The sequence below is a fragment of the Gouania willdenowi genome, chromosome 19, assembly GCF_900634775.1.
Source record: "Gouania willdenowi chromosome 19, fGouWil2.1, whole genome shotgun sequence".
In the NCBI taxonomy this organism is placed as follows: Eukaryota; Metazoa; Chordata; class Actinopteri; order Blenniiformes; family Gobiesocidae; genus Gouania; species Gouania willdenowi.
In genome coordinates, this window is record NC_041062.1 from 16,889,639 (window position 1) to 16,910,687 (window position 21,049).

The 21,049-nt window shown below is 37.5% G+C and overlaps 1 protein-coding gene across 2 annotated transcripts in view; it reads left to right on the forward strand.

The window, feature by feature from the left end:
• The window catches only part of slc39a11 (solute carrier family 39, member 11), a 129,407-nt gene that overhangs the window by 76,012 nt on the left and 32,346 nt on the right, over positions 1-21,049 (forward strand). The window contains exon 5 of one of the 2 annotated variants that reach the window (XM_028475748.1): positions 4,818-4,959. In XM_028475748.1, coding sequence (XP_028331549.1) covers positions 4,818-4,959 — 142 coding nt within the window. The remainder of the gene's footprint in view (positions 1-4,817; positions 4,960-21,049) is intronic. The other variant, XM_028475749.1, reaches the window with a different exon arrangement.

Here is a 21,049-nt window from a genome sequence, read left to right on the forward strand (position 1 = left end):
AAAAGCATTTTCATCCTGTTGTGTTGCTTGTTCGTTTACTGGTGATTTAGTCTGTGTTTAGAGTGCACTCAAGTGTGAAATGGAACACTGTTGTCTGGTCATATGATATATTTGCTTTTATCAGGTCAGACTCACAGTGCTATTGGGAAACCTTAGGTCCTATTAAGTAGATGTAAAGCTTGTGTCTGTGAAGGTTTTCAGTCATTCAGGTCATGTTGATTCTGGTGTCTTAGTTGAGGCAGCTGGATTTATGGTTTTGCTTGAAGACGTTTCAGTTCTTATCCAAGAGACTTCTTCAGTTCCATCATTTGTATGCAGAAGCTTGCTATGGAGCCATCTCTTGCATTGTTGCGTTTACATTCTCTGATAAGCACAACCAGAAGGACTGTTTCCTGCCACGAGTCACTTTGACTGTTTGAGAAACAAAATAACACCTCAACTTAAAGGTGCAGTCTAATGGATTCCATATTGAGTTCAGGAGGTCCTCCACCTTTTTTATAATTAAAGGTGCTGTCTGCAACTCTTATAAAAGTAACTTTTTGTCATATTTGCTAAAGCTGTCACTAAGTAAGGACAGCTTTACAGGAAACTAATAGTTTGAGTGAAAAAAAAAAAAACCGACTCATTGAGTCCCCCCTGCTGCTTTTGCAGCCTTTGGCAGATTGCCAGAATGCACCGCCACCGAGCAAAAAGAACCAATCAGAGCCAGGATTGTGTTTGATGGACTGTCTGACAGCTGTTGCTCACAGACCCCACCCCTTTCCCGGGATGGAGCACCGTATTTTTTACAGTGTATGGTCTGGAAGAGTAAAAGGTGGAATTGGTGACTTTTCTGCTTGAAAGGTAATTACTGCTGCTTGATTTACATTATGTTTGATTTGTAATTGTTACACTAGAACTCTGTGGTGCATGTGTTGTTTGTTTGTGCGCAGCAGCCTCCTTGTGGTAGCTGCTGTAAGTGACACTGTGTTGTTGCTGCTGCTGTTGCTGAGGTGTGTGCACATTGAGAGAGAGAAGCGCTGCAGTAATATGCTTTTAACAGTGCAAGTTATATTACTGTGATTTTGCTGTCTGGCTAACGTTAGCTTGTTAGCTCCTTCGAGGGAGGGACTTTGGAAAGTTTGGAGGCAGGGCAAGAGAGCAGCGGGGAGGGAGGGGGAGAGAGGGATCTGAAAGTTGCGGACTGCACCTTTAATGTAACTAAACCTCCAGGTTTTTACTGACCTGCAACTAGGGGGGAAATTCAAAACATTCATTGATTATGGGAGTTGCCCCTGGAGCAGTTAAGACACACCCAGTCACAGCAGCTCAGCCCACAGTGCTGCATAGTGCACAGACAATCTCGACTAGATACTCAACCATGCATACACCACTCTACAGACACTATAGCACTCATGGGCAAACAGGCCCTCCTCTCGAGCCATGAGCCCCGGGACATCACCTCACATACACATAAATCAGGAAGACACGCACACACAGCGACGAGAAGTACAAGCACACGCAGAGACGGACAGAAATACACACATGATGTATTTGTATATACATACACTTGATTAAACCTCACTAAAGGCTGAGAGAGCAGGAAACACAAGTCCCTCCTACCAGCTTTTATAGGAGGGGCGGGGCCAACAGTGATGGTAGTGACGCATGATGGTTCTGACGTCAGAGAATCTCGTACAAGAAACTATGCCAAAAATGTTAAGAATTGGGCTAGGATCAATCAACAGCACTACTTAATACCGAATACATATGTATTCAGCAGAAAAAAAATGGTTTTGAGGTTTAGTTACTCTTTAGGTCTATTCATTTAGGGCTCTATTCTCCCATGCGCGTAAGTCCAAAAAACCAGGCAGCGACGCTGTTTTTGGCTGTGTTTTATTCTCCCCCTGTACTTAAGTCAGTCGCTGCGCGCCTTCATCCCAGTTAGCAGTCCTGAAATGTGGGTGTTCCCATTCAAATCTGGCTTCACGCGCATTCACAGTGATGTAAATATAGTTTAAAACACACATTCTTTTTTGTATGTAATTGGTGTAAAAAATTGGGAACATGGCCAAATCATTCTCTTGTTTGATTTTCTGTATTTGGATTTATTTCTGTAAATTAAAGGACACCTAATGTATTCCAGTGCCAACTGATTGTAATTGCTAATTTTCTGCTAACAAGAAAGCAGCATGTTTCTTTTCCCAAGCACCAAAGGAAAGGGTAGGTGGAATAAATTGAGCAGCTGCAAATACAAAGGAGAGAAAATCTTTATTTTAAGCAATGATGTCGCTGATTGTGTTCTAATAGACTCCATTTTCATCAACTTGCCCTTTTTTGTAAAAACTTGTGCCTGATTCAGTGGTGAGTCATATGATTGTTTTTGGTCTCAGGTAACATCTGACATTAATTTTATTGGTATTTATAATAGTTATTAGTGGTTTCATGCTCAAAGACTGACTTTTGATTTAGTAATTTGGCCAATTTATGTCAATTATACAGTTGTAGATTTTCCATTGTAAAAATTACCCAATTATGTTTTTAACGTTTTAAAAACCGCCTTTGATTATAGTTATAAATTCAGCGGGACTTTGGACTGCCATAAATTTTAATGCAGGTTTAGATTTCCTTTCGTTCCCAATAATTTTTCAATTATATTCTACAAGCTTCAGCAACAATCACTAATGGAAAATAGAAATTATGCTGCAGTAGTTAGGAGTGTTCAGAATTTCTAATCAGACAAAGAGATTCTGTTGTGCATACATGATGTGAAGTTGAACAAAATCCCCCATTGGCCTGTTTGATGACTTACACCAGGGTCGTCAAACTCATTTTCACTCAGAGGCCAAATATGGAGCAGTTTGATCTGCAGTGGGCCACAGATCTCAATTGTGGGGAAAAAAGAGCAATTCCAACATTATTATACATTAGTTTGCACTTTCAAATATAACTGATACAACAGTTTCTAAGGCTCTGACAATATCCAAGCAATAAGTGACCGAATGTATATTATTCAATGCGGGATCTCCACTTCAAAAATTCTTGATTTTGTGACAAATTTTGTTGCATTGTTTGTGAGAAATTGCAGAATTTTAATAAAACTGAGATTTCTTTGGACAATTTGTGACTGCAGTTGTGACTTACGCATGTGTCAATATCAAGCTCCTCAACATTCCATTACATTTTGAAGGGGATCTGGATTGATGGATTTGTTATCATTGGTAAAATTTCAAAAAATCACATTTCAATTCAATTCAATTACCCCTAACATTTCATTGCATTTTAAAAAAAAGGGAAAAAAAAAATAGCGTGCCCATACATTTGAACCTACTATATGGTTGTTAATGTGGATAGACATTTCTTCCAAGCCTTTAAAGTGTGAATGATTATGGAACCATGATCAGGATCACTGATCCAGATCACTGTCAATACCTTGGCAGAGGTTTGCACTGTTCGATTGTTCTTGTTTTCACTTCTGTGGGCCGAAATTAAATCAAATTCAGTGCAACAAACAAGGCCCTTGCCAAAAACAGAGTATATCTGAACCAATGAAGGAGAATGTTTAAATGGTAAATGGACTTGATTTCTATAGGGCTTTTATACCTACCCTAAAGTAGTCCCAAAGCACTACAATATCATCTCATTCACCTATTCACATGCCAGTGGGACTGAGCTGTCTTGCAAGGCGCTGGTCATCCACAGGGAGCAACTTAGGGTTCAGTGTCTTGCAAGACACTGAAAGGCCATTCATACTCTTAACTACAAAAGTAGTCAAATATGAAACTTACCTGTTCAATCTTAATTATAAAAAAGGTTGAGGACCTCCTGAGCTCAATATGAAATACATTAGACTTTACACACTCATATAGCCTTTGGTAAGTACCTGTTAAACACTGTTTAGCTTTTTGCTGGGATATTGTGACACAAACATCACTTTAGCTATAATGGTATGTTCACACAAAACACGTTTAGGGCGTCAAAATTGTGCCTCACGCACGTAGTTGGACGCTTGTACTCATTGAATACAGACGCTTGTCACCAGCGTCGAAGATGCTCGGGACGCGTCGAGAGGAGGGGCTTCTCTGTTGCCGGTGGTGTTCATACAATGGATGCTATTGTGGCAATCAGTTACGTTCATAATTCACCCAGTGACTCTGAAGTGGTGGGGAACATTATTGTGTTGAGAGTGCTGTGTTTCCGGTCGGATGTATTTTGGTGTGACTCAGTGCGTGCACTGTGATGTCAGAGGGCTATAGAGAAGTGTGGTTGAATGGAGAATTAAGTTTGGAGTTCCTTGCTGAACACGCCGCCTCTGACTCCCGTTCATCGGCTCTACATTATCAAGAGAGTGGCTTGGCTTTATTTGCACCTTGGCGCCGTTTCTCTAGTGAGTTATTTTCAGCGCTACTTTCCCGTGCCCAGTTTGATGACCCGCTGACTCGCATCAACACTCGCATCTCCTACCAGGACACCAACTACAGACGCTCTATTCCAGCAGAAGAGTACCTGTCCGTCTGTCTCCACCTTCGTTTAGTGTTTTTTTCCCCCCTTATTATTCTGAATATGTCACGATTGGGGAATGCTCTTGGTCGACGCGTCGCGGTATGCCCCAACAATCCCAACTCCACTGCATGTCAAAAGTGTCTGCCGCACGAAAAGCTTCAAAACATGCCGCGCAGGACGCGCCGCGGGACCTCCGACGCTGCCTAGAAGCGCTTCCACCAAATATTGTCTATGTAATCCTGATACTGTTGATGCTTTGAACTCGTTTGGTGTGAACGTGCCATAAGATTTAGTTTTGTTAATGGGTTCTTTGCATCTTGTTCTGTCTTCCTAAGGGCGTGGGAGCAGACCCCCATACTGCATTGGCTTTGACCCCGAACTTCAGGCAGAGCAAAGAGAAGGCTGACTTCCCCATGTTCCAAGAGTTTGACAATGAAGAGATGTCCATCAGGATAGGTAGATCTGGACCTCACTCAGGCAAGCCTCCCTTCATATACCCACACCATGTACAATGTGTTAGTTTTATAACTCACCAAAATTTGCATTTACAGCTGCAACTATTGCGGTCCCATATTTTGCATTTTAAAAACCTGAGAAAAAACTCCCACTCAAATTATTGAATTAATCTTATTTAATCTTAATCAGGTGAGTCAGGATTTACTGTACATCACATTCCAAGTGTGGCAGCACCTCAAAATATGGCATGGCAAGTGTCAATTTTGAACTATACACTACCTGATATGAAACTTGGTTTTATTTATTTAAAAAAAAAAGCTCATTTTACCAAACAATGATTACAATCAGACCATATTCTAACAAGGGACTGCAATGGCCAGCAGTGTTAAACATCCTGCCAAGCTTCTTTGATGGCTTTTTTGGCTTTTCACTGAACAAGCTTTACTTTTTCTCACTCTTTGTTGGGTTCTATCAGTTCTCTATAACTGCCATTCCTTTCACTGGTGTTTTTGTCTATATGATAATTGGGAATGATTTTGGGTGCACAAGACTAACAACAAAGATGCAAAACAACCCATGACCTGTTGAAAAGATAAAGCTCTGATATAATAATAATAATAATAATAATAATAATAATAATAATAATAATAATAATAATAATAATAATAATAATAATAATAATATAATAATGATAATAATAATAATAATAATCAAAATCACATGATCATTGCCCAAAACTGCCGATCAATTGGCGGCAACACCTGTAGCTGTTATAAAAAGGAACACACTCTAATGCGTAAAGATGCACAATGGCTTATTTGGCACTGCTCGAGGACAAGGTGCACACGATACTCTGAAAGGAGGGGATCTTCAAAGACAAGCGAGAGGCATAACCCCCCCCCGTGAGGACGAGGTGCTGCGGGAGAGAGGAAGAGGCTGCAGTGGGAGGAAGACGAGCTGCTGCGGAGTTTAATTCCATGTTTTTGGCGCATATATAGTGCTTCTGTGTGTGTTCCCCACCTCCGTTACACAAAGGGGATCCCCAATCCCCACTGATTCTCCAGCTTTTTGTGAGGCTGAGCTCCGCCCCTTTCCTCTACCTGTTGAACAGACGTTTTTCCTATGGCGAGCGATCCACATTTTCTTTTCCGCTTTTATGTGTGATCGTTTATTTTTTACCTGTCACAGTCTGATGAGGCAACGCAACGCGATCTGCCTTTCTATCATTTGTAATGTTCACTGTTTCACGACATTACGCTCTACTGTGTGTGGCCACCTCAACATTTAATACCTCCACCTTACATTGAGTGAAATTTGTTTTATTTGCTTGTTTTCCCCTTCGGTCCACTGTGAAATTCGTATTAATGAATATTCATTGAGGGCGTTCACCTGACCTTTTATGGGCACCAAATGGGCGGAGCAAGGTGTTTCTTCACGTGCGCCAACCTTTGAGTTGATTGTGATTTATAAACGGAAACAGGCGTGAAACGTACGTGCACCCTCGTTTATAAATCTTGCTGGTTTTTAGCGTACACCAGCTGAAGTGTGCTTACCTAGGCACACTTTTATAAATGAGGCCCCAGGTTTGGAAAATCCTGCTTTGCATTGAACTCAGCATTAGATAACATTGTTAGATCTCGTTTGATTGCTGGCTTGGAGGAAGATTGTGTGATATTGTGTGTTGAGATTATCAGAACGCACGCACAAACGATCGAAACTGTTCTATGCCTGATTTTTTAATCTTCATGTGTGCGGTCTGTGACAGATGAAACCACTCTTTAGATTTAGAAACTCTTTTTGTGTGAACCCCACTTTAAAGAAGATCAGATATGATCAGATAACACTAAAACACAGGCACTAAGAGATAAAAATACTGACTATTACCATTAAAAACACACAAAACAACAACAAAGACACACTACAAACAAAACGATATTAAAAAAACAACAACCAAATGACACCCAAAACACACACTGAGAGATAATCATTTCAATAATACCAACAACACAAAAAAACGACAACAAAAACACACGGAATAAGAGAATATACTGAATCATGAAATGGACAAACAACAACAAAATACACAAAATGAGACCAAAAAACACACAAAATGATGATAGAATAGATAGATTGATTAAAACATGTCATGTACTGAAAACACAAGAGTCAATCTTGGTCCTGCATCAGTAGGGAGATGACCAGGAGAAAAAAAAAAGAACTATTGAAATAAAGCTATTCAGGAGGCACTAAATACTGTTTCTTTCCACTTATTTAGAAAATAAGATTCTTTAAAATGTGTTTTAACTCAATTTTATTCCATCATTATGCTCTATTGTTGTTTCATAGAATTCTGAATAAAATGTTGTAGTTGGACAAAGGAGGAACTTGGATTCAAAAGTAAGAGAAAGGGGTTCTTGAGCCAAAAAGGTTTGAGAACTACTGCTGTATGTTTATTTAAATGTTGACTGTAGTCTTTTGAGTTCCAAACTTAGATGTTAAACAATGACTTTTGTGACCATGTTTTGTGGTTTGGGTTTATCAGAGGTAAATAAACACAAGATTTTTCCAAGTGTTAATGACTCATGCAGTTGTACACCTGGTATTCAACAGCTTATATATAAAAACCACCATTTACTCAACGATAACAGCCCCCACATCGACAACCTTGTGAGTTAGCTCTGCTCATTACTCAACGGTAAATCCATCTTCCTTGCTGATCTAAGCAGTGCCTCTGTGATAGTACCGGTAACTGTAACATCCCTTTTAAAATCATATCAGGAATAACCTCCTTTAACCAAAACTGATTCGTGTTTTCAAACGCATCAAAAGCATCGCTGCATACTACAGAGCCTGATTGCCTCAGGGTTTCTGCTATTACAGTCAAGGTTGCATGAAAACTGTGCTCCGTCCTCCCTTTGGGAGAAGCGGCAAGAGGAATTACATTATCGTCAAATTGACAGTGGGAAATCTCAGTCTAATTTTGCGTTTGCCGTACTTGTGATGCTTGGCACTTAGGCACATGATTTGATCATCTAGTTTATGTTTAGCATTGAGTTCAATCTGGTGTTGCAGACGTTTCTGCATCAAGCTGGCCAGAGTAAGATTTTTTTTTCAAATTCAAACCTCCCTATAGTGTGTTGTTAAATGACATACAATATATATATATATATATATATATATACAGTATATGACATAATATTACAAACTCTCTGTTGTAACATACATATTTGGATTAACTATCCCACAACGCTCGCATTGTATTGTTGATCAATGTTCCTCCTGTGAAGACCTTTCTTTTCTCTCGCTCGCCAACTTGGTAATGGGTTTCTCTTTGATTCTAAAATAGATTTAATACTTGTAATACCTGTTATTCTTCTTTTCTTTAACCTATTTAAATTAAGTTTGACTGTTTTGCATGCTCTTTGGGTTTCTCATAACTTCTTTGGGGAGTATTTTCAGCCATCACGGAAGATAAACCAACAAAAAGATCTTGTGAGTCTTGAAGTGTGGTATATGAATGTGGACGGCAAGTTTCTGTCTCCTTTTCTCAGTTTGAATGTTTTTATTTTAATGGCAAAGGTTGAAAAACAAGCAGAAGTACATTGTAACACATTATTAGGGTGCTGTAAATATTGACAGTAGAATCTCATCCTTTATATCAAATTGCTGTTACCTTTGAACGTCATCCACAGTTGGATCGGACCTATTCAGGAAATGGTTGTGTGATCGGTTAATGTGCTAATTTTTGATGGACAGTGACTCTCTCATCATGTCCATACACCCAAACGCCATCTGAATTCATCGCTGACGCTTGGCGCCATATTTGATCCCTCAGGAATTTCGGAAACAAAAAGAGAGGAGCCGGAGAGGAGGCATTCCCAGTGAACGATTTCATTCATGACCTGAGAGTGGTTAGAGTGGGGACCATTGGTAGCATTGGTGTTTTCATTATAGTCATAGACTCATCTTTCCTTACCAGTAATGATTGTAAATAAAATGGCCAAAGAGTGCCACTTAGGGTCACATGTACTTGGTCAAAGGGTGACTGTACATTATAATGGTTAGACATAGATTCCAAACTGTTATATCAAGCTGCAAGCATCAATTGCCATACTGTTTCTACATTTGATTCCTTCCTTGTATTCCTTCCATATTGGTTGTAGTGAATCACATCCCCTAACATGCTATTGTTATAACGTTTGTTGACAACCTTAAAGCTGATATCCGGAGTTTCTGAGAAATCTATGTTTATGTATGATTCTTTTGAAATTCATAAAAATACCTAACTAGTCTTTTGCTATGGTCGAAAATGATCGCCGACTGCGCCTAGCCAATAGGCTTTGACTGCGTGTTTCTGAGACTGTCAATCAATGTGAATGCAGAACTGTGCATGGAAACAAGGCCGCGCGTCACAACAGCAAACAGGTAAATATGATTTTGTCTCTTACCTGACCCATAGACTGACATCAATGTGACATCAATGTGACCTTGTTATGTTCCGCGATGCACATGCAGGAAAGTAGAGGCATGGCTTCTGCTAGATTGCAGAGGCAGGGGGAGGAAGTGAGGCTGTTGAGGGCGGGACATTGAGACGTCCTCTCAGAAACTCTGGATAGCAACTTTAAGTTCTTCTTGTTTATATTAAGACAGCAAGCATCTGATTATCAATACACAAATTGACAAAGACACTTGATGATGAAAGGGTTTTAAATGCAATATTTTTTTTTTTTTTTTTTTTTTTTACCAACATCAACAAGCCTGTAAATTAATTGAGTAATATTAAAGATGTAGCAGATACTCTTATGGAACTTGTAAGGTAAGAAACTTTAAATCAGAGAAAAGAAGAAGAAACAAATTGTTTCCAAACTCAAATGTTTCCATATTTATTCATCACCATTATGTGGCTATTATACCTTTGATCATATTTTAGTTGCAGCAGTCAGAAATGGATTATATGTACAGCCCTGTACGGTACGTAAACACAACATCGAAAGCTAGACCCACACCGTGAAGTCACACCTCAACTGAAACTCCCATCACATTACGGTACTTTTAACCTGCTCAGAAAAACATCTTCCAAAACTATGACAAATAATCCTTCTGGGTAGAGTTTAACTCAGGACTTTACTGTTCTACTGTTTATTTCTATAGTGAAATGTTACTATGTATTTTGAGTACATTTACTGAAGTGATGGAAGTAAACTGGTATGTTGAGGTGTCATTTATTCAGACAACTTTTATCAGGGAATTTATTTTGAAATTGACTTTGATCTCCTGACATGTTTTGGCTGCCGACTGTCAGCCTCCTCAGAGGCAACTACCGATTGCTTTGAAGTGTCCTTACGAGTTATTTTTTCAGAAAAGCATCAAAGCATCTACTGATCGCTTTCCCCTTTCATGTGAAACAACTAATCAGCTATATTAATAGAAACCAGTTCACTCACAATTTGTGGAATGACACTGATCAGGTTTGGGGTTGATTACATTTTTTAAATTACAATTACGACTTCAATTACGCATGTTCAATTCCAATAAAATTATGGTTATGGTGACCAGCATTTTTTCCAATTATAATTAAAATCAAAATAATTATATTTCTCCTGAAAGTCAATTACAGTTACATTCTCAATTACTAAAATTCAACTACAATTAATCATAATTACTGATCCTTTAATAAATAACCCCATAAAACTTCAATCAGTTTGACCCATGTCTTAAATCAGCTGTAAAATACACTAAAAATATTATAATCTCTTGGTTAACCATGTTAGACTTCTTAATCAATGAAAATATTAGTTTTAATATTTTTGGTGTGGGCGTCTGAGCATTTTTTTCTGTCAGTATACCCCTAGATTTACATTTATTTAAATAAAATGATAATCAAGAGGACTGAAAGGTATTGAGAAAGGTATAGTTTGAAACTTATTTTAATATTTTTTAACTACGTATGTAAAAGCCATAGAACTATAACATGGTTCAACAGGTTTGTGTTTAATTAAATTATAGTTTTTATAGAATTTTCATTCCAATTCCAATTACAAAGTCTATTATCTGAACTCAATTACTATTCAATTATTATTGCAACAGCAATTACAATTATAATTATAACTACACCCATAAATTGTAATTAATTATCAATTGCGCAATTACAAATATAATTGGCCCCAACCCTGAAACCCACTATAGATCATTATTTAACATATTTTACACATAAATGCTGAGATTGTGTCACTGTCAAAGGATTTACTCACACAATTCTAAAAAGATGTTAAATCTGATTTAGTATATTTTCATGCGTGTGTTCCTGATAAACAAATTTATGCCATCAATGCGAATAATAGAACTACAGCCTCCACACATGGTTTAGAAAGCCTGAATTAATTAGTTTGTTAGAATGAAGATGCAGTGAAAGAGATAAATGAGGAATAAATGAATGCAGGTGTTCAAACATTTACCATAAAGAACAAATACATACATGTTGGAAGTGACATTGTTTGTGATGAATGGAGGTGTGTTGAATTATTGACACATGCAGCTATTATTATCTTTATCCAGGAGTGCGTAACCATAGCAGCTCGGGTACTATGGAGAAACAAGTACATGGGCTAAAACTTTATATTACGTGGAAAAAAAGGTTGAACACAGACGTATTCAAATTACATGACGGGTGGTCCGACACATAATCCATCAAGAAAACAAAGGAGAAATCCTTTCATAACTTCAGAAATTCTGGCGCATTTTAAAGCAGCTCTTAACTGAGGAGGCTACGTGTTGTAACTGAAAAGCTTTCACAGAACTTAAAGGTAAAATTAACAAGGTTAACATGACGGTATGTTTTTTTATTGGCACAGAGTCCATCTAATACTTAAATACAGTATGATCAGAGGTGAGAGTAACAGATTACTTTTATGAGTACTTTTTTGAGTATACGGTATTTCTAAATCAGTGATTTTACTTGTACGTAAGTATATTTTAAAAGAAGTAAAGTAATTAATTACATGTCTACACCCAACTGTTACCAATTACATTATTATTTTTGGTTTTAAAAAGATCAACGGACATTGGGAAACTACAAAAAAATTAAATGGCCACATAACAATTAAATGTATCACATCATAGCCCTTCATTTATTTTTTTTTACATCATTTTATTTTTGGTGCGTTGCATTACGTTGAATCTGATTGGTCGTCTATGATGTGATGCAGTTGATTGTTGTCTGGTCATTTTACTTTTTTGTAGTTTCTGATTGTCTGTTGATTGTTATTTATTTCCTTGGTAACGATTGGATGTAGAAATGTAACAAATTACTTCTTTTAAAACGAATTACGGATTCAGAAATATACTCAAAAAAAGTCCAAGTACCCATAAGAGCAACTTAATTACAGTAACGTGAGTACTTTCGTTTCCGTTACTTTCACCTCTGGCCTTATGTATGAAACTTCAAGCAAAGTGTCACTGAAAATTCTCCCTGAAAAAAAGAAACAAATGCAACTAAACATATCATCACTCTTAAGTCAGAGAATACTTTTAAGTCCAACAGATGCTTCCAGCATGTCTACAGTACTGATTAGGGGGAAATACTAACGATGCTTAGCAACTGATTGTCATGAGCAGATATCAAAGGGTCTGTTATATGGAATGTAAAGTTACAGATAAAAGAGAGATAATGGATATGTCATGTAAAGTAAGGGTTGGATGACTTCAAACATGAAAACTCTTCCTACTCCTGTTTTGTTTCATGAGCATGAATATGCAATGTGAATTAGGCCTGAGTGATAGGTGCTTCCTTATTTACTTTCTAACAGCACTGTGATTAATCCCACAGAACAATCAACTGGTACATGACTGCATGCTATTTCCTCCTCTCCAGGTGCTCTGTTTAGTATGCATGCAATAGCTCACACTCTTAGTTCACATTTCTACCACTCCATTATGGAGAATGCAGGATATACTGTATGTGTGGGTATTTGTTTATTTATTTACAACAAGCTGTGGCCAAGCACTTGTTTTAATGAATAGTTTCTATGTTTTGTATTCTGCCCCTCACTGTGTTTTTAATAAGTCTTCTTTTTCATTCTTAATACCGCTGGTGTTGGAACCACTGGTAAAGATTAACTGTGAGTTTCCTGTCGGGTTTGTTACAATGACCACACAGCAACAACTTTTTGATCTGAGACCATGTATAATACATACATTTATGATTTAACCTATACCAATCATCCATGAAAAATAGCGTACAGGTTTCCAATTTGTGACTCCATATGCAGCAATCAGAGTCATGCTGTGTTTCCTTTCCCGAACAGAACCAGAATAAACCTGTGCAGTTCATTGTGCTACAATGAGTCTTGGCCTTTCCCTGAACCTCATTAGCTACAGCAGTCTTCCACCGAGCTGCAGTTTGTGAGATAGCAGTGACAGTTCTTTTTTTTTCTACTTCGAACTCATCCTCAACCGCTGACGACCAAATATTAACTTTCATTATCCTCCGCCATAAAGTGTGAAGGGGGATATACTGTAGGTTTGAGCTCCTTCCGTCCGTTCGTCCAAGTTAAAGAGGACAGCTTTTCTCAGAAACCATTTAAGATAGGCTAACCAAATACGGTGTGTGGCTTCAGGTGTCAATACCTTGATGGAGTTCGAAAATGAGCGCGCAATTATTTTTTCCGGAGTTATTGCCCTTTTTCCATTTTTTTTACTCTGTTCGATGTATCTTCAAAGGGAACACATTTTCTCAGAAACCGTTTAAGATAGTTATTAATTTTGTATTCTGATGTGATAATATTTTCTTATGTATACATCTAAGTTTTTAAATTTAGGACATTTAGGAAAAGGTTGTGAGTTATAATGACAACCAATCTGGCGGGGGATGTTGATGACTATGTTTTTTTGTTTTTTTCATTTTTTTTAATATTTTGATCATGTAAATGAGAACTTAAAAAAACGCTAAAAATAAATAAATAAATAAAATACAATGAAAATAACAGCATCAAAACAAACCAGTAACTTGCTTCTTTGTTTACATACTGTAAGTCACATGTTTCAAACTCAAGGCCCTGGGGCCAAATCCGCCCCTTTAGAGCAGTGGTGCTCAAATGTTTTTGGCTCAAGTACCCCTTTCTCTCATTTCTGAATCCAAGTACCCCCTTTGTCCAACTACAACATTTTGCTTAGAAAACTATTTAAAAACAACTATAGAGCATATGATGGAATGAATGAGTGATAACACACATTTTAAAGAATCTCATTTTGTAAATACAGTAAGTGGAATGAAAGAGTATTTAGTGCAGTGGTTCACAGCCTTTTTTGGATCTTGACCCCATTTTGAGATCAATATTTATATATGTTTTTCTACAATTAGTTTTTGATCATGTTTGAGCTCAGATTTTTTAGTTGAACTAGATTCACAAAGTGAACGTATACTGTAGAAATACAGTTGTAAAAAAATCAATTTAAAATTTTCTGAAATTTCAGGCGACCCCACATGAGGCTTCGACCCCAAGGTTGAAAACACTGATTTTGTGTCTCCTGAATAGATTTATTTCTATCGTTTTTTTTTTGTATTTTTTTTTAATCATTTCCGGTCCTATTACACCTGGGCTGGGACCAAGACTGATACTTTATTTGTTATTTTTCCACCCTCTCTCTCTCTCTTCAAAAAAATAGAAATTTTCATGGGAATTATTTATTGAAATTAAGCAGAAATCGGGAGTAATTTTAAATAACTGTATCATATCCAAATGTAAATATTTCCATCCATGCAAAATAATACACTTACAATTCATTCAAATAGAATTTCATTGAATGTTTCACAAATTAAATAAAAGTCTACAATATTTGCAGGGGTTGGCAGTTTTCCCATGCTTGTACATGAGCACGATGGAAGTCATTTTTACTCTGAAATTGTTAAAAGAAACCTGATTTTTCCAAAATCCTGCTCATTCCACAATTTATTTGACAAGATTTCCCCAAATGAAACAAATATATTCACTAACTGTCACCTATTGCTTAGATATTATATACTACATTCTTTTATATCATTTATACATGGAAATGCAAAGTAGCACCAATGTGGAAATAGTTTGATTCTCCACGTCTGTGGCCCACTTTAGATCAAACTTATCTGTATTTGCCCCTGAACTAAAATGAGTTTGACATCCCTGACATAAGCTAAAAGGAATAAGTATAAACTTATATAATCCTACTCCTTGATTTTTCTATTCTTTCAAACTGAAAGATTAACATTAACACTTGCTTCCTAAAACGTTTTACCCACTTACAGAAGTCATGATGATGATAATGAACAAAAATCTGTGTTGTTTGTTTATCTAATGCAGATTTATCCAAAGTTCATACACGTAATGCAAAATATGACCAGAAACTAACTAACTGTACCCACCTTTATGGTATTAGTTTGAAGATAAGACTGGAATTAGTCCTTATTATGCTCTAATGTTACTAGTGTGTTGCTATTAAGTTTTTTTTGTAGCATTTTGTGACCCACAGTTGAGTGTCAGACTTTTTTAGTATTAGGCAGATTTAACAGAAGATTTTTTTGAATTTTTGTATTTTTTAATTAATTTGAGTTAATTTCGGTATTGATAACGTATCAGCCTGAATCATTTTTTAATTGAATTTTATCAATTTCTTCATAATACATGTGTATTGTTTAGCATTAACGTATCATCATCATCATTTTAACATATGTACTGTACATGTGTTAAAATGTTTTCATTTGTTTACCTATTTCATTTCTATTGTTAATATTATTATTTGTTGTTTGTTCTTTTTAAAAATTAAGATTATTGATTTGTACACAGTCAGTTTTTCATTTATGCATCTTTCCATGCGGAAACTGGGAGCCTACCCTTGCTTTTATACGGTGGGTATACTATTGCTGATTTTGTATTATGTATTTTATCTGATGTATTATTTTAAAATCTCTATGAAATACATTTAATTCTGCATGTCATATGAAATGATTTTTTAGGCATGAAATCATTGTTTATTTAAAAAAGAAAGGAGTTCAATGTAAAGGAAAATATTGCAGATATATATTGTAGGACAGTGGTTTAATGCTGTTGATTTATGGTGCATCCATTTTCCAGCTTTAGACAATATTGCCTTTCTCCTAAAGTACAAGTATGCATGTTTAATACATTACGTCCTGCTGCTCTCCAGGTATTTGAAGTTGCAAGAAGCCCCATATAAGCATGTTCTTTCAAGAAATACATGCACTCATGTGCATCTGGCCGGCTGTAAAAGCTCTGCCAGTTCCTTGTTATGCTTAATGTATGTCATCTTCAATTATTCAATTTAAATGAAGTGTCTTTGCTCTGCTGTTTATGTAGTTCTTTGGACTGATTTTTGTAGTCTACTATAAAATGGCACATGGGATTAGACCTGATTCTCTGAATGCTACTCGCAAAAAAAAGAAAACATAAAGCTTCTATGTGCATTTTTCCTCAAGCTTACTGGCAAAGCAGCAACCCGTCGTTTTTAATGACGAGGGAGTGACTTTATAGCCATGATCAGAGGGATACCTTAATGCATATTAGCATCCACTTCATTTATGTGGAAATATTCTGTCAAGATTAAAGCTAAGAATGTCCTTACATCTTTTTCAACAAGTGATTTTTGTAAATATATGTATCCATTTGAACTAATATAAACCCCAGATACTGAAGCGTGTTCTTCAAAGAGATAAAAGGGGTTTTAATTACATGAAAGCATGAAAGCAGTTTCCAATGTTAACCACCTTACTGAATGCATATTTTGACTGTTTTTATTCTAACCAGGGATGGAGAGGAAGAGATATTGAGCTTTCTCATTGTTGGTTTTACAGTGAATTCAGGTCAGACCAGACCAGTACTATAATGCTGCGTTCAACGGACGTGGCGTGAAATGTTTGCGCGACCAGATTATATGCAAAGTCAGTAAGAGACCAATTATTCTCCTGTTGGTTGACTTAGTGCGGTTTGATCCGCGTGGCAAGAGCGTTGGCTGCGGCATGAGCGCTGTTGTTTTTTCGTGACATTCGTCATTCGCTTCAGTTGAAAATATTGAACTCCAGCGAATGTTTCGCATGACGCGCAGGCGCGAAAGCCAATCAGAGTTCAGAGATGCTTGCTGTCAATGATGAGAGGCCGTCAACAGAGACACCGGTCTTTTCACTCATTTTAGCATGAAGAAGAAAATACTTGTGGCGGTATGTGACCACCCGGAGCTCTACGACACGGCCAGTTTTTTTTACCGGGACCAGACCAGGAAGGATTTGACACAGCTCCTGAAGAAAATGGTGAAACTCACCGATTGGTGTTTAACCTGGTGAATCCAGGAACGCCGTTGTCGAGCGTTCTGACGGCTCTTCAGCTTCCACAGAAGGTGAAGATCAGCGATTATACTGGGGTCCTCCATAGTTGATGGTGAAAAGAATGGGAGTCTGATTGGTGCCTTTTTTCTATTCGCTTCAGACACGCGTATGAAGCAGACATGGGGAAAACTATTTTCGATCTTACGGAAGTATTCGTGCGGTCTCTAAAATTGGCACCGCGTCCGGTGAGAACGCAGCACAAGAGACACCATGTGTGAGTGATTCTGAAGGTCTGGGTTAGGACTCACTCAGCAATTCATCTAATAATGTTTTTAATGCTGTTCTGAGAAGTAGTGAAAGCAGTGACTCCTAAAATGAGTATATTAATATATATCAGAATCAGCTTAATTGGCCAGGTTTGTTTAACACACAATCAATTTGACGTCAGTAGACTGTGCTCTCTCTGTACAATGTAAACATTAAATAAGACTAATATGTACAAGACTAAATAAGATGATATAATAATAGATAATAGTGCAAAAGGATGAAGCAAACATGAGGTAATTATCTTTTCAAGCCTTTACATTGAAGAGTGTGCATTCATCAGAGTGACAGCCTTGGGAAAGAAACTGTTCTTATGATGGGTTGTATTGGCGTACAGTGATCTGTAACGTCTGCTGGAGGGGAGGAGTTTGAACAGTTTGTGCCCAGGGTGTGAGGGGTCTGCAATGATGCTACGTGCCCGTTTCCTGATTCTGGACCGGTATAAGTCCTGGATGGGGGGCAGTTTGACACCGATGATCTTTTCTTTTCTCGATATATCTTGAATCTCAATATATCGCCCAGCCCTAGTTGACGGCGCAAAAGATAGAAGACAATCATAGCAAACAACTTCCTGTCGCACAATAAAATGTATTAAAAGTGACATGTTTTCATGCTCTCTCAATTCAGGTAAACATTTCTGGATGATTGGAAGTCACATTTGAACTGTTTTGCACTAATCTACAGAACATTTTAAAGACAAAAGTTTGCAAACAATATTGGAATTGTGTTCTAGGATGATCCCGAGTCATACAAACATAAAGCCAGAAAACTAATGTTAGGTTGTGCTCAGTAATGAAACCATAAATAGTCTCATTTTCAAGCACTACCATTCCCTTCTTAACTTTCTGTAGCCTTATATACGGCTGCTTCTGCCAGTCTCCTTACACCCAGGGTGAATGTTTCCATCTCCATTTTTAAAGCAGCTGCTGGCGCTCGTTAATTCCTATTTATGAGATGACAGACTCGGGGCCCAGAGGACCTGCAACTTCAAAGTTACGTTTTCCCATTTGACCATTTGCATGTTTTTGGGCTGAACTGATCCAGTGGCACCAAAAGAGAGAATCAACCAAAAACAAAACTTTTTGATCCATAGCAACATAGAAAGTGTTTGTGCTGTCAGGTTAAATTATTATTATTATTTTTTTTCGTATAAACTTCCTGTCCGAAAAAAAATCCTTTAAATTCCTTGGGCTTCCTTTCTGTCTTCCTGTTTTTACCCCATTTTGTTGCTTTTTTCATGTGGGGACACCACATCATTGCGCTAAACTGTAGAGGAATGATGGAGGAAGATTGTGTGGTGACAGAAAAAAAAAGGATGCTCTCATCAGATTTGGTCTAAAGGGACAAATATTCCCAACCCATGTCTTTTTATCTGTATTATTTATGTGAAAAATCTTCCGGTGGGATTTCTGTCTGCCAGTCCGTCACAGACACAAAAAACCCTTTCAATTAATTATTTTCCACCCGGTGTTTTATAAAAACTAGACTGACTGGGAGACATGTGGAAGGAAGGAGAAATCTCTGTGGAATATCTTAATAGCTTGACGGTTTCCCAGTGCAGCAGCATTCCCACTGGACTAATATTTCCCTCTAACTAACTGCTGATAAAATCTATTCATCGTAAAACATTCCTTTATTTGTTAATCATGGAAACATTTGGTTTGAAAAGTAATAAAAGATTCTGTGATGCTATCATGAATCAATTTTCTTTAACAAAGCATGTATTTGAGCTTTTTTTTTTCTTCTATGTAGATAGAAACTCACCCAATATACTCAGCCTTGACATATATCGGTGGGACAGTGTACATGTGACGATGTCACCTTATTATGCATAATCCGACCTTTATTATCCTAATGACACTTGGAATGTTTAACTTTCCCTTATAAAAGTGGATGTATAATTAATGAAACCAGAATACACGGTTGCTATTGACACTTTTCCTTCTTTTCCACTAATGTTAATTATTGTGATTAAATGGGTAATTATTGGTTGCTGGCAGGGTTTAATGGGGTAACAATTAAAAGCAAGCAGGCAAATAATTACGAGCACACTTCTTGGATGTGGGAAGAGTGTTGGTTATTATAAGCTGAGCAATGGATGGGTGGATGTATACTGTATGTGCTATGAGTAAAACCATTTTGCAACAGTATGGGAATTCTTTTAAAAAATCACAAAACTTAGGATACATTTTAAATTCACTTTGCACTGTCATGATGAAAAGCCCTCAAAGTTGGACTTTTGTAGAAACTCAAATAATTGATGTCCCATCTATCTATACTATAATGCAAGAAAGGTCTGTGTGTGTGTGTGTGTGTGTGTGTGGAGCGACGATCTCCCCGGCGCAGTGTCTGTCTGAAACTTTGTCAACGGCTTCCAAATACCCCAAGTGTGTGCATCTGTTATTTTGGAGTAATTTGGTCATTTCAAAACATTTATTTTAATTTTATTTTGCCCAGTCGGCACAAAACTATTCAGCATTTGACCTCAGTGTGAGGGGGTATATCTACTTCACTGCACAGCTCCGCTCCAGAGCCAATCAAAGTGGCGAGCTAGAGTCACGTGTGCGACCAGAGCCAATCGCTCGCTGAAGACCTGGAGTAGCACCAGACCTGGGCGCAGGCAAAGAGTGAGAGAGAGGAAGATAGTTTCAGGCTCTTTCACAAGTTTTGAGCTCCTGTGGACTTCTCTTTTGAGGAAACATAAAGGAGTTCAATATTTTCAACTCTTGCGAATGTGCGAATATTTGTAAAATCGGGAGCGCGCTCGCACGGCCAACGCACTTGACGTGCGGATCGGACCGCACCCCCGCACTAGAAAGATTTTGCATCTGGGACGCATCTATCCATTGACTTTGTATGAGATCTGGTTGCGCGAACATTTTGTGACGCATCCGGTGTGAACACAGCATATTTTAGACATGGGTCAAAACTGACCCGTTATCATCAGAGATGCTAACAGAAAGCTTACACTCGAGGAAGGTTGTGTTTTATGGGCTTTTTCATTAAAGGCTCAGTAATTGTTATTAACTATAATTGAACTTTAGTAATTGAGTAAGTTTTTGGAATTGACTTTCAGGGGGATAATAATAGGAATTTAAAAAATGCTGGTCAACGTATTTATAATTGAGTTGTAGTTGAAGATGGATAATAGTAATTTTAAAATGTAATTGACCCCAACCCTGCCATGAACATTCACACTTTTCTAACGATACAGTAGGTCCAAATGTGTGGGCACCCCGATTTTTTTTTTGTGCAATGAAAGTGCAATGAAATCCTCACTGTGGTAAATGAGGAACCAACCCGACATGACGGAGTCAAATTTTTATAAAGATGGGTCAATGACAAGCTGAGATAGACATTTTCCAAATTTTGCCAATGACGAATGATAAAATGTTGTCAATATTTGTTAAGTAATTTTAAAATAATCCTGCTAACAGACAAACAAACAAACACACAAATACATAAATGCTGGTGTAG